The 12,834-nt window shown below is 40.8% G+C and overlaps 2 protein-coding genes across 8 annotated transcripts in view; one reads left to right on the forward strand and one right to left on the reverse strand.

Moving 5' to 3' along the window:
- Positions 1–1,460: 1,460 nt before the first annotated feature.
- Positions 1,461–10,760, reverse strand: LOC309389718 (androgen-induced gene 1 protein-like). Of its 2 annotated transcripts, XM_081948403.1 has the most exons (7): positions 10,573–10,760; positions 8,150–8,293; positions 5,598–5,699; positions 4,961–5,076; positions 3,652–3,803; positions 1,897–2,099; positions 1,461–1,566 (listed from the first exon to the last, which is right to left on the reverse strand). In XM_081948403.1, exons 1-6 carry the CDS (start codon positions 10,738–10,740, stop codon positions 2,065–2,067), a joined length of 717 nt encoding a protein of 238 aa, XP_081804529.1. In that variant the 5' UTR covers positions 10,741–10,760; the 3' UTR covers positions 1,461–1,566; positions 1,897–2,064. The 2 variants fall into 2 exon arrangements, with proteins under 2 accessions (XP_081804529.1, XP_081804528.1); XM_081948402.1 differs by lacking the exons at positions 1,461–1,566; positions 1,897–2,099 and having other exon boundaries at positions 2,968–3,803.
- The window catches only part of ZNF831 (zinc finger protein 831), a 73,168-nt gene continuing 70,958 nt past the window's right edge, over positions 10,625–12,834 (forward strand). The window contains exons 1-2 of one of the 6 annotated variants that reach the window (XM_081948367.1): positions 10,625–10,761; positions 12,544–12,678. In XM_081948367.1, coding sequence (XP_081804493.1) covers positions 12,610–12,678 — 69 coding nt within the window. In that variant the 5' untranslated portion in view covers positions 10,625–10,761; positions 12,544–12,609. Of the gene's footprint in view, positions 10,762–10,848; positions 11,043–12,542; positions 12,679–12,834 lie in introns of those variants that run through there. The other 5 variants (XM_081948368.1, XM_081948369.1, XM_081948372.1 and 2 more) reach the window with 5 other exon arrangements.

A 12,834-nucleotide genomic window follows, 5' to 3' on the forward strand; every position in this document is an offset into this window, starting at 1 on the left:
ACAGCATTTTTGAACTTGCAGGCGAAGGAAGGATGAAGCAGCCTGATTTTATTTTATTGCTTGAACCTGATGATTACGATGTCAAGAGTTTCTTTCTGGGCAGACGTTTATAGAGAAATTGGGTAAAAGTTTAAATAGATTCTACTTACTACCCCGTTTCCCCAAAATAAGACCTCCCTGGATAAGCCCAAATGGGCTTTTGAGCGCATGTGCTAAAATAAGACCCTATCTCAGTGATGGCAAACCTGTGGCACACGGAGCCATTTGTCAGGGCACACGAGGCGCTGCCCTGTTAGTTGGCCAGCACGCTTGTGCGCGCTGGCCAGCCGAGTTCACCCTTTTTTTAAGCCATTTTTTTGCCCACCCCAGGCTCCAGAGGCTTTATAGGAGCCTGGGGAGGGCGAAAAGACCTCCCCCGCCCCCCCTGGAGGCCTTCTGGAGGCTTCATGAGCTTCCCTGAAGCCTCCGGAGCGCAAAAAAAACGGCCCTACAGGCAAACCGGAAGTTCAGGAATGGACTTCCTGTTTGCTCGGAGGGTCATTTTGACTGCTCCGGAGGCTTCAGGGAAGCTTCCTGGAGGTCCCTGAAGCCTTCGGAGCGCTTAAAAGTCACTTCTGGTTTGCTCGGAGGGTCATTTTGACTGCTCCCGCGGCTTCAGGGAAGCCGCCTGAAGGTCCCTGGAGAGCTTCCAGGGGCGGGGAGGAGGGGCGGCTGTTTTCGCCCTCCCCATGCTCCTATAAAGCCTTTGGAACCTGGGGAGGGCGAAAAAAGCATGCAAAAATGGGGGGTCGCGCCTGTAGTGCGCGCATGTGCACTGGAGGGGTCGGGCATTGCATTATGGGTGCGGCACGCCTGCACACGACACCCCTGCGCTCCCGTCACTTGTGGCACGCGAGCCAAAAAAGGTTCGCCATCGCTTCCCTATCTTATTTTTGGGGAAACATGGTAGTGTGTGACCTTATTGGCTGCTGAGGAGACAACTGTTCTCCCCAATGGCATGGTTTATGCTACCTTTAATTTTTAGCCTGTTAAAAAAATAAAATAGAAAGTTGAGATGCAAAGTGCTTCTTTTGCTGACATTATTAATGAAATGATCTTATTTGCGGAATCACCTCTCTGATTACACACGGAGGCAGACAGCCCACTATTTGCGTTCAGGGGGAGTCTTGCTACCACATCAGTAGCTGCATTTTTCTTTTCTGCCATTTTTCTCTTTCTACTTGGATGGCCTTTTTACTGAGAAATAGGGAGCTTGTGGTCTTCCAAACTCCTGTTGATTAAAAAAAAAATCCCATTTCTTGAAACCACGACACGGTAACTGGCATTGCTGGGAACTGTGTATCAACAACATCTGGAGGACTCTAAGATTCTTTACTTCTGCTCCAAATGATGAGATTGAGAAAATGTTACCACCACCCCCTGTAAACCTTAAGAACCATAAAATCAATAATGTTTTCTAGGTTCAAGTTGCACTGTATTCCGTTGGGGGAGCTTGCCCTTTTAATGAACTGATGTCTTTCTCGGGGGCGGGGTGTCTTCTCTACATAGACTTCTTTCTATGCCTTGCTGTAGAGAATAAAAGAGAAAGAGAATGTGAAACTATTTGGCTATTCTGCAAACCTTTAAAATTGACAAATAAATAAATGAAATAAACGTAGCATTAATAGTTTATGTCACTGTGGCATAGATACAAATGCCCTCCTGACACGTTTCCCTCTTTATATATGGAGGAGATCCCTGCAAATTTATGGCTAAACCTCTTTCCTTCTTCCAATTGCTGAAATACAGAAGGGCGACGGCATTTGGCTGGCTCAGCTGCTCGTGAGAAACGGGGCCCTTTTATACGTCACAAATATGTACATAAACTAGTGAAAATATTAAAAATGAAATGCCTACCAGAAAAGGAAGCCTGGCCTCTAAGTACATTCACTGAGGATGCTAAGGGGTCTCGCCAAAGAAAGCCCTTCGGAGGAGGGGACTCTGTCCGTGATAGTCACCTGTTGCACCATTTACAGTTAGGTAAGGATGTGGTCTTCTCCAAGGTCCTAGTAGTGCACACTGAATTTAGGGCGATTTTGAGAGAGCCAGGAGAGTGAAATCTGTGTAATTGAAGATGGGGTGTTAGCCAAACCACTTCATATTCAGGTAGCTGAAAGTCCTTAACCCATCTTTTTTTTTTTTAAAAAAAAATAAGTTATTAAATTAATAAGCTGCCCAAGATCAATTATGAACTTTTGGTGGTGTACATATATACAAAATTGAAACAAATTTAGACGAAATGCAGTAGTACAAAAAGAGCGTCTGGAGAAACGACCACATGATCACAAGGGGCCTGTCACCCACTCTAGTCCAAGGTTTAGGACAGGGAAGGTGAACGTACGGCACACCTGTCAAAAGTGACATGCCCTGATGTTTTGGTGACATGCCAGCATGCACTAATGCCCGACTAATGTCTAATGCCTAACTAACTAATGTTCTTGAAAGCACGCACCATTTCTTGATTTTCAGAGGCTGCGAGGGTCACATGAGAATGGTGTGCACCAGGGGTGGGTTCTGGCACTTATTGCTGCTGGTTCGCTCATGGCTGTGCCGCGCATGCATGCGCAGTAGAATAAATATAGTTCTGCACGCACAGAAGCAAAAAACAATATGGTGGTGCCTATGGCGCCACCCGGAGAACCGGAGAGGGGGCATAGCAGGTCTGGGTCACTGGAACTGGCTGAACCAGTCCGAACCGGTAGGAACCCCCCACCGGTGTGCACCCTCGTGCAGCTTCCACACCCCTTGGAAGTTACTTCAGGCCCAGTCTTGGCACTGGTGTTCAGAGTGATCTAGCATTCTAGATGATAGAGTTAACAGAATTTTATCTCTTTTGTTCGGGTATGTGTGAGAGACACACACAAAGCAACAGAGTCAAGATAGGCATTTTCTGCACCTTTGACACGCTGGACCCAAAAGGTTTGCCATCACTGGTCTAGGAAAAGGGCAACTCTTAAGTGTGTGATGACGAACCTATGGCGCTCTTGCCAGAGGTGGCATGCAGCACCCTCTCTGATGGCACGTGAGCCGTCGCCCCAGTTCAGCTCTGCCACGCACGCGTGTGCGCCTCCTGCTGGCCAGCTGGTCTTCGGGTCTCTGCCTGGCATGCGTGGTATATGTGCAGTGTTTGTACACGCATTGCATTTTGGGGGTTTGCGCCCACACGCTTTGAGCACTCCGGTCCAAAAAGGCTAGGCATCACGGTCTTAAGTGCTTGTCTAATAAGATTAAGGCAGAGACTCTAACAGGATGTCATTTCAGAGGGCAACTGCTAGGACAGAGAAAGCCTATTTCTTGAGTTCCGTCAAATGTCCTCACTTAATCAAAGGTGCCCAAAGCATGCTGATTGCCAGATGGCACAGGGGGCAGCTATAAAAGACAGGCAGCCCCTCGAGTCATCAGACCTTATGTCTTGAAGGGCTACTACAGGGATGATAACCAACCCCTTGGATTGCCCTGGCATTCATTATGACTGCTACAAGGTTTTTTCTTAATGAAAAACAAACTGAATAATGCTTCTCTCGTGAACACATGAAATCCTGGAAACGTGTAAGCAGACGGGGCACTGAAAATGTAGAAAAAAAAAAGGGGGGGGGGAGGGGAATAATTTACCCCACAGGCATTTTGTTAGGTGCTCCCCGAGGAAATAGAAGATGAACATTATGCCCACAGCGACAGCGATGAACATCGCCTTTCCAAGTAGGTCAAGCACTCCTAAAACTGGATAAGCCCAAATCCCTGATACATGATGTATCCATAATATCCTAAAAAAAAAAAAAAAAAGCAAGAGAGCATCAGAATGAAATGCGAGAAGCTAAAACAGGTTAAATATTGCACCTATTTGGAGGTTGCCTGGAAATATTTCAGTTGGCTAATTCTTACAGATACAAAACTTAATATTACATGAAGCTAATTAAAAAATCTACAATGTGATCTCCAAGGCTAAGCCTAGGCCTATGAAAAGCTCTGTTTGTATGAGGAAAAATGAAATGCTTTGTCGTTAGCTGCGAAGTTGTGTCTTGACCCATCGTGACTCCATGGACAACATTCCTCTAGGCCTTCCTGTCCTCTACCATCCCCTGGAGTCCACTTAAGCTCACACCAACTGCTTCGGTAACTCCATCAGCGACCTAATTCTCTATAGTCCCCCTCTTCTTTTGCCCTCCATCTTTCCCCGCATAAGGCTCTTCTCCAGTGAGTCCTTCCTTCTCATTAGGTGGACAAAGTATTTGAGTTTCATCTTCAGGATCTGGCCTTCTAAAGAGCAGTCAGGGTTGATCTCCTCTAGGACTGACCGGTTTGATCGTCTTGCAGTCCAAGGGACTCGTGTGAGTCTTCTCCAGCACCAGAGTTTAAAGGCCTCAATTCTTTGGCGCTCAGCCTTCCTTATGGTCCAACTTTCACAGCCATACATTGCAACTGGGAAAACCATGGCCTTGACTACACACACTTTTGTTGGCAGGGTGAATGCTCTTAACCTTCTAATTTAAATCAGTAGGATACAAAAAATGTTTGACAATGACTACTTCATAATGGCAAATCTGTTATCTTCCAGATACTACTACTGAAGTACATTTTCCAACTTCCATTATTGTAGTGAAGGATGGACTTGGACTACTTGGAGATGAACTCAGCAATATCTAAATGCTATAGGCTGAGAGTTTGAGATACTGGGTTTATGACAGATACACAAGTGGCATTGAATCCACATATATTTCTGTTGCAATTTTGCCTGTAAACGTATATAGTGATTTTTAAATATTCTACAAGAATTATTCACTTGTTCAGAGAAGCAATTGTTCCTCTCTCCTTCCCTTCCTTCCCTTCCCTTCCTCCTTTCCTTCCAGTTAATACAAAAGAAACATCTGAACAAAATAGTTTTCAATTCAAATACATTTCTCAAACAAGATTGAATACCTACCATGATAGGTATACAGCTGCAAAGATACCAAGTCCCAAAAGTCCTTTCTGTCTAGGAGGATACTTATGTGGACATATAACTAGCTCTATGAAAAGCAGTGGCAGGATAGTAGTGTGCTAAAAAGCAAAAGGAGAACATAAAAATATATGTATGGAAACAAAATCAGTCGTATTGCTTCTTATACTGGTTTTGGACCACTAGGAGTCATGGTGGCACAAGTGGTTAGAATGCAATATTGCAGACAAACTCTGCTCACAACCTGGAGTTCGAGTCTGACCGGCTCAAGATTGACTCAGCCTTCCATCTTTCCAAGGTTGGTAAAATGAGGATCCAGATTGTTTGGGGCAATATGCTGACTCTGTAAACTGCTTAGAGTGGGCTGTAAAGCACTGTGAAGTGGTATATAGTTCTGAATTTTATTGCTATTGCTCTTCTGTTCCAACATTATTGCAAGAAAAACACTTTCAAGGTATTTTTTTGGAAAGCAGAAAATTCTGTCAAGTTATAGAGTTTCTTTTGAAAAGCCTATGTCAACACATATAGTCCTTGAGATACAACCGGCCATTTAAAATATCGATCATATAATTCATAACAAATTGCACCTACCAAAAGAAGACCCTAAGCTTCAAATACTTACCATGCTGTGATTAAGCCAATTCGGATTAATATCATCCAGCTCTTTAGGATACACTAGTTCTCTGTCAATGGCATAAAGGCCCCAAAAAGCAACAGCTACAAACTAAGAGAAAACATCTGAACGTTAATGAGAACCTCAAATGTTGGAATTTTTTTTACAAATCTGGTAGTCACCATCTGACAAACTGCCTTTGTACATGTATGAACATGAGATGATTATCGTTTTAATTTCTCCAGATAAACATGATTAAAAACTGAACCTTCAAACATATTCTGGGTCATGCAGTGCAACATACAATTGTATCTGCACCTATAAAATCGAATGGAGTCAGGTAGCATATCAATTATTAGTTGTTTAATTTATAAGCCCTCTCCCCAATTTCAGATCAACTTTCCTTTGTTTTTTTAAAAAATCAAAATTAAATATTATGTAATATCTAACATATTTTGTTATGTAAAGGTAGCTTTACATAATAAAATAAAATAAAGAAAATAGGATGGATGAGAACATTAAACATTTCTTCCTATGTTAATAAAAATTGCTGTCAAATTTTATTTGCATTTTAAATCTGTTATTGCTGCCAATCAAATTCTCATCTGAAATACAAATAGCTGATATATAGAGGCAATTTTTCCAGAACCATGCCAGGAAGGAGAGGAAAAAAAAGACATTTCTAGGAAACCTTTAAAGAAAAGAAATAGGCACAGAACACTGATTTTCTTGACTGAATCATTAACCACCCAAGTACAGTAATTATAAAATTTAAATTATAATTTTTGGTACACTGGAAATCAAGTTACTTTTTATACTTTAAAACAAAAGTGGAGGAACTTTCAGAGACAATAACTTTCAGAGCTTTCAATTTTGTGACATGCAAATAAATTTAACACAAAATTTCAGAAATAAATGATAAGGTGTACAGGTTTTACTTCATTGCACATTTTTATCAGCTGAGCCCTGTTTTTCTATCAGGAATTTATTTTTAATTAACTCCCTAAAAACACTTGAAAACCCCAATTTAGGACTCTCCATAAATGAACACTGCTCAATGTGTATTTCGGTCCCTACCTACCTGAATGGAAATCCCACTTTATTTGCTGTTTTTTATGCATGATTATATCTTTACTGCTTGATACTAGAGGTATTTTATAGATATTATTCATTTTTAATGCCTTTTAGTCAGTGCTGATTCCTGGCAATTGCTTGGGAAAGTCCTCAAATTTTGGCAACATTTTCAGACATGGTTTGCAATTGCTTCCTTCCTAGGGCTCGGGAGAGAGTCAGGGGCCCAAGGGCACTTGAAATTTATGTTGTGAAGTGAGAAATTTGTGCAGCAAGCGTTGCCCCATTTTACGACTTTTCTTGCCACATTTGTTAAGTGAATCACTGCAGTTGTTAAATTAATAACACGGATGTTAATGGGAACGTGATTTCCCCATTGACTTTGCTTGTCAGAAGGTCAGAAAACGGGATCACATGACTTCAGGATACTGCAACTGTCATAAATGTGAGTCAGTTGTCCAGCATTCAAATGTAGGTCACAATACCATGGGGATGCTACAGCGGTTATAAGTATGCAAAATAATCGTCACTTTTTTCAGTGATGATGTAACTTTCAATGGTCACTAAATGAGCTGTTATGAGTCGAGGACTACCTGTATATAACAAAAGAAATAAAATTATTTCTAACCCTTTTAGCAGTAATGGCCATAGGTGGTTTATTTTCTTTTGTGTAAGTAGCATGTTGTGTGTGTGTTTATGACTTCCCTGTGTGCTGTGGTAGTATATTCACGAATACTGGGCAGCAAAGGGGGAACTGCACATACAGTGTTGTGGGACACATAACTAGGAAGAAAATCAGGGTCATAGAATGGAGCAGTCACCAACTTCTGAGCCAACTCTTATAGAGCTGCACTTGGGAACTTTTTTTCTGAAAAGTTTTTTCCAAGCCAAATCTAGACCTTTTTCCAATTTAATGTTTCTTTTGCTAGCACTGAGTTCTGCACACATCTCTTTGTTTATGCCCCTTCATTATGAGAATTGACCATTTACTGACTGCTTTCTGTTTTCTGTTCTTCAACAGGCCAAGCTCTCTAATGACTGCTTTAAAGAACAAAACCACCAATTTTCTTAGGCAAATGCTACAATGGAAAAAAAAAAATGTTGCTATACGGGAGGACAAAATAAATAATAAGCAGTCCACTATGATGAGGTTACCACTGAGAAATCAATGTTGCTTTTGTTGATTTTATCAGTAAGCAAGTTGATATACTTGTTTACTGTGATTATGGAAAGGATCATGTGGTTCTTAAGAAAACCATCTAAAATCTCATGCCCCTTTAAGCCAGGAGTGGGGGAACGATGGTCTTTTTATGACTTGTGGATTTCAACTCCTAAAAGTTCTGTGCTCAGGAATTCTGGGAGTTGAAGTCCACAAGTCATAAAGGGGACATCATTCCCTACCTCTGCTTTAAGCAAATCTGATTCAATTTAATAGACTTATAGTACAGTATGGAGTTATTTAAATAATAGCAGATATTTTAATTACTTACTAAGCCAACAGGGAATACATATGCAGAGAAGATGAAATCTCTAACAGGCAGCACTATAGATGACACTTTCTTTTCTTGGGAAGGGACAAACAGAGCTACAGCATCAATTGTGAAACACAATAAGTACAGCAATGTCTGTAGAAGCTATGAATTCAAAGAAGTTATATTCAAGGTGGAGCATACATTTTCTTTCCATTATTTATAATCCAAGAATAATATTTGAAATTAAAAGCTATGACTTGGGATATTTTTCTCTCTCTTCTATTATATCTAAGTCCCTTAATCAAGATTTCTTCAGGACACTATACCAGGTACTTGAAAAGATCTCAAAAGTGAGAACTGTGAATCTACATCTAAATCAATTACTCCTCACCTAATGCTTTGCTGACATTTTGAATTGCAGTTCGTAGAATTTCCAATGTGGTGGCAAAACAATAATTCCTACAGAGGAAGGAGTTACTGTCACCTGCACCTCTATAACTGTCTGATTTGGCTCTGCAACCCAACAAGACAGACAGGGACTTCAATGGATAATTAGAACTGCAGAAAAAAACAATTGCTACCAACCTGCCTTCCATTGAGGACCTGTATATTGCACAAATCAAAGAGGGCTGTGAAAATATCTATTGACCCCTCACATCCTGGACATACATTGTTTCAACTTCTACCCTCAAAAGGATGCTATAGGCACTGCACACCACAACAACTAGACACAAGGACAGTTTTTTCCCCAAATGCCGTCACTCTGCTTAACAACTAATTCCCAGAACACTGGCAAATTATCTAAGACTGTATTACTATTATTCTTCTCTTCCTTCCTAGTGCCTATCTCTTTTTCCACTTATGGCTATAATCACATTGCTTGTATCTTTACTATTTATATTGTTTTATTTGTTTCCTAGTATAATTTGATTGCTTATTAGTAACCTATAACTATCTCTAAGTGTTGTATCTTATGATTCTTGATGAATGTATTCTATTTTTCTTTTTCTTTAATGTACACTGACAGCATTTGCACCAAAGACAAATTCCTTGTGTGTCCAATCACACTTGGCCAATAAAGAGTTCTATTCTATTCTATAAGTTACTCAGCAACAACTGAAGGGGATCAACAATTTATAGTTGCAAGCCAGCAGGTTCCAATGAGTCTCTGGTCTCTCGCACCCAAAATCACCAAGGAAAAAGCCGTAAGTTTACCTAGTTTTTATGTTGATCAAAGGCGATCTGAGAATTTAGCAGAGGATCCATATTAGAGAAATAATTGCTTTACAACTACTGATTTAGCCACAAAGGAAGACCTCGATACCCATCATGGTTTGTAAATCCTGCAGAAACTTTTTCTGGAAATGCAAGGCAGCAGTTTTTATGTATAGGTAAGTTGAGCCAAGATCCCAATGGTTATTGTGGCAGGCTGATTTTAGGAGCAGAGAGATAAGGAGCCATGGTAACATAATAAGTTCTTCTAACACACATACTATTAGTCACTAAGAGCACAATAGCACAATATGAAAAAAAATCAATTAAGAATGTTAAGGGATAGGTACCAAGGACATCAATAAAGAATCAATACAACATTTCACATACAAGTAAACCCAAATGCTTACTTCTAAGTGCAATACAAATAAATCCAACCAGAATATTTATTCCACACCACTACATCATTCAGTATTGCTAAAAACCACCTCTCAAAAAACCTCAATGAATGAAAGAACCATACAATTTTGACACATAAAAATAAACTCAAACGTTTACTTATAAGTGCAATAGAAATGAATCCAACCGGACTGTTTATTCTACACCTCTACATCATTCAATATTGCTAAAAACCAGATCTCGCAAAACCTCAACGAATGAAAGAATAATACAATATTACACATAAAAGTAAACTCAAACGTTTACTTGTAAGTGCAATAAAATGGAATTCAACCTGAGTTTTTATTCCACTCCTCAGTATTGCTAAAAAAAAAAAAACCTCTCGCAAAATTCCCAGTCATTATTGGCTGCCAACATTCAGAGTTGTGCTGGGACTTATACCTTTCGTTATTTCTAAGGACACCAGGCAGGGGAAGACTGATTATATTCTTCGCTCTGCCTCTTAACTTCCCCATGTTCTGGGCTGCCCTTTCCAGAATTCCCAGCCAGAACGGCCGTCGGCTGGGAATTTGGTAGCCCAACTCTCGTCAGATTGAGACGTAATGGTCATCCTCCATTACGATCCAAAAGCAGATCGAAAGAAAGGATGCCCCAGGATTTGGCTTCACCTGTACTAAACTGACTCGTTTAAGATAAGCTCGCGCTCCTCTCACCCCGCCTAGCCTTGCTCTCATTGGCTCGCCTTCCCCAAAGCCCCTCCTCCGCTAAGCGCGAAGGGGGCTAAGACTGATTTGGGCAAGCGCAGCGCGCTTTCCGTTGCGCGCGCCCACCTGGTTGAGGAAGGTCAGGTATTTCCATTGGCCGCCATAACTGTCGTCGTGTACTTTCCGGACCGACTTGGGCAACCCCAAATTTTGAGTCACGGCGAAGGTCGCCCAGAGTAAGCAGATGAAATGCAGCAGCGCCACAGCTCTCTGACCTCGCACGGTCAGCCGCATGGTGGTTCATTCCACGCCGCGGTGGGTAGAAAGTAGTAATGGGGAGGGGGGGGGGAGTAAAATGTTAAAAGGCGCGGCGGCGCCACGCGCCGGCGGATCCTCCGCGCAGGCGCTGAGGGAATTTGGCGCTCAATCGCCCGCCGCCATCTTTGCTGCCTTTTGAAGCTTAAAAAGGCGAATTTGGACCGTGACGCTTCCTCACCTCACAGTGGGCCGTGATGGACAGTTCTATGTCTATACCTTTGGGGGAGGGGGAGGGAAAGGAAGAATAGTGACTCTCCCGGTGTAAGTGTCGTTGTTCAGTAAGTATTCGGTGCAGGTAGGATTGAGAATATTTGACATTTCTGAAGCTGTAGGTTGATAGGAACTTGCCTTTAGATATTCGTTCCCTTGTTAGGGGATGTTTTGTTCACTCCCCCCCCCCCGATAAACTTGGGATGGTATTGACCTGATTGATATGGGAGGGGCCTAAGGATATGTACGGGAATCAAAGGTTTAAAGACTGCTTTATGAATGCAGAGGTTGACTTTTAACGTTTGTTCTGGATAATAGAATAGAATAGAATAGCAGAGTTGGAAAGGATTTTGGAGGTTGTCTAGTCCAACCCCCTGCCTAGGCAGGAAACCCTACACCATTTCAGACAAATGGACATCCCAACTTCTTAAAAACTTCCAGGGTTGGAACATTCACAACTTCTGGAGGCAATTGTTCCACTTGTTCTGTCAGGAAATTTCTCCTCAGTTCTAAGTTGCTTCTCTCCTTGATTAGTTTCCACCCATTGCTTCTTGTTCTGTCCTCAGGTGCCTTGGAGAATAGCTTGACTCCCTCTTCTTTGTGGCAACCCCTGAGATATTGGAACACTGCTATCATGTCTCCCCTAGTCCTTCTTTCTCTTAAGCTAGACATACCTAGTTCCTGCAACCGTTCTTCATATGTGTTAGTCTCCAGTCCCCTAATTATCTTTGTTGCTCTTCTCTGCACTCTTTCTAGAGTCCCCACATCTTTTCTACATCGTGGCAACCAAAACTGAATGCAGTATTCCAAGTGTGGCCTTACCAAGGCATTATAAAATGGTATTAACACTTCACATGATCTTGATTCTATCCCTCTGTTTAGGAAGCCTCCAACTGTTCGAACATATTTAAGTGATTGGAGTCCACTAGGACTCCAAAATCCCTCTCACAAATAACCGAGCAGGTGAAAATGTTGAGATTTTCCTTCCAAATTTTATTTTATAATTTACCTTTTTACTATTGTTTTGGATAGGAATGCTGATAGCACACAGATTCAGGTTGCGGAAAAGGATGCAGTTTTAGAAACAGTATTATTTTAGAGGGTGTGGGCACTGATGACAAGAGACGTGATTAATGTTGAATGAGAGACCATTAGGAAATAAATCCTAGGCTCTAAACACATTTTAGGATAGGAAAAACATTGCAAAAGAAGGCAATAGTAAACAATTTTTGTATTTCAGCCAGGAAAACCAGAATGGCATGCCTTTAAAAACAGAAGGAACCAAGCTTTATATTTACTTCTAAATAGTTTTTTTTTAAAATCTACATATTTTTAACATTTTTATTTTTGTCTTTTTATTTAAAAATTGTTATATGTTTGTGTGTTATTTATCTGTAAGCCATTTCAAAATTGTTTTGTGTGCAAGGGTATGTAACTTTAAATGGGAATATTCTATATTTGTATAAGATAAATTTAAAAATGAAATATACTAGATTATTATAAAGCTTATTTCTGTTTATGTCTACTCAACAGTGAATTCCACTGATTTCTGTGATCTTTTGTTTCCAGGGAAATAATGTACTTTTGCAAACTTAGAACTCAGTCAAGGGACTTTGGGAATAAAATATTTAAAATATGTTAAATCACTATTTGAAGATCAAAGAAATTGTGATTGATTTCCTGTGCAAAGAATTATTTTCCTTGGTAAGTTGTCGATTTAGACCAAGTGCTCCATATTTTCTTTGTGTAACTATTTTGGAACATCTGTTAACAAATTAAACATAGTCTACTGTTATGTTTGTGTGATGCTTCTGTAAAGTATGTAAATTAGTAATCATAACCACAACTTCTTATGGCAAT

The sequence above is a fragment of the Natrix helvetica genome (genome assembly GCF_964273705.1).
Source record: "Natrix helvetica genome assembly, chromosome: 3".
Lineage (NCBI taxonomy): Eukaryota > Metazoa > Chordata > Lepidosauria > Squamata > Natricidae > Natrix > Natrix helvetica.

What these genes read in the sequence shown, in the direction of transcription:
- LOC309389718 (XM_081948402.1), bottom strand. Translation starts at nt 10,740, where the DNA reads ATGCGGCTGACCGTGCGAGGTCAGAGAGCTGTGGCGCTGCTGCATTTC. An exon ending in ATTGGCTTAATCACAGCATG is followed by an intron (nt 5,077 to 5,597) that starts GTAAGTATTTGA and finishes TTTGCTTTTTAG; the next exon opens with CACACTACTATCCTGCCACT. An exon ending in GCAGCTGTATACCTATCATG is followed by an intron (nt 3,804 to 4,960) that starts GTAGGTATTCAA and finishes TTTTTTTTTTAG; the next exon opens with GATATTATGGATACATCATG.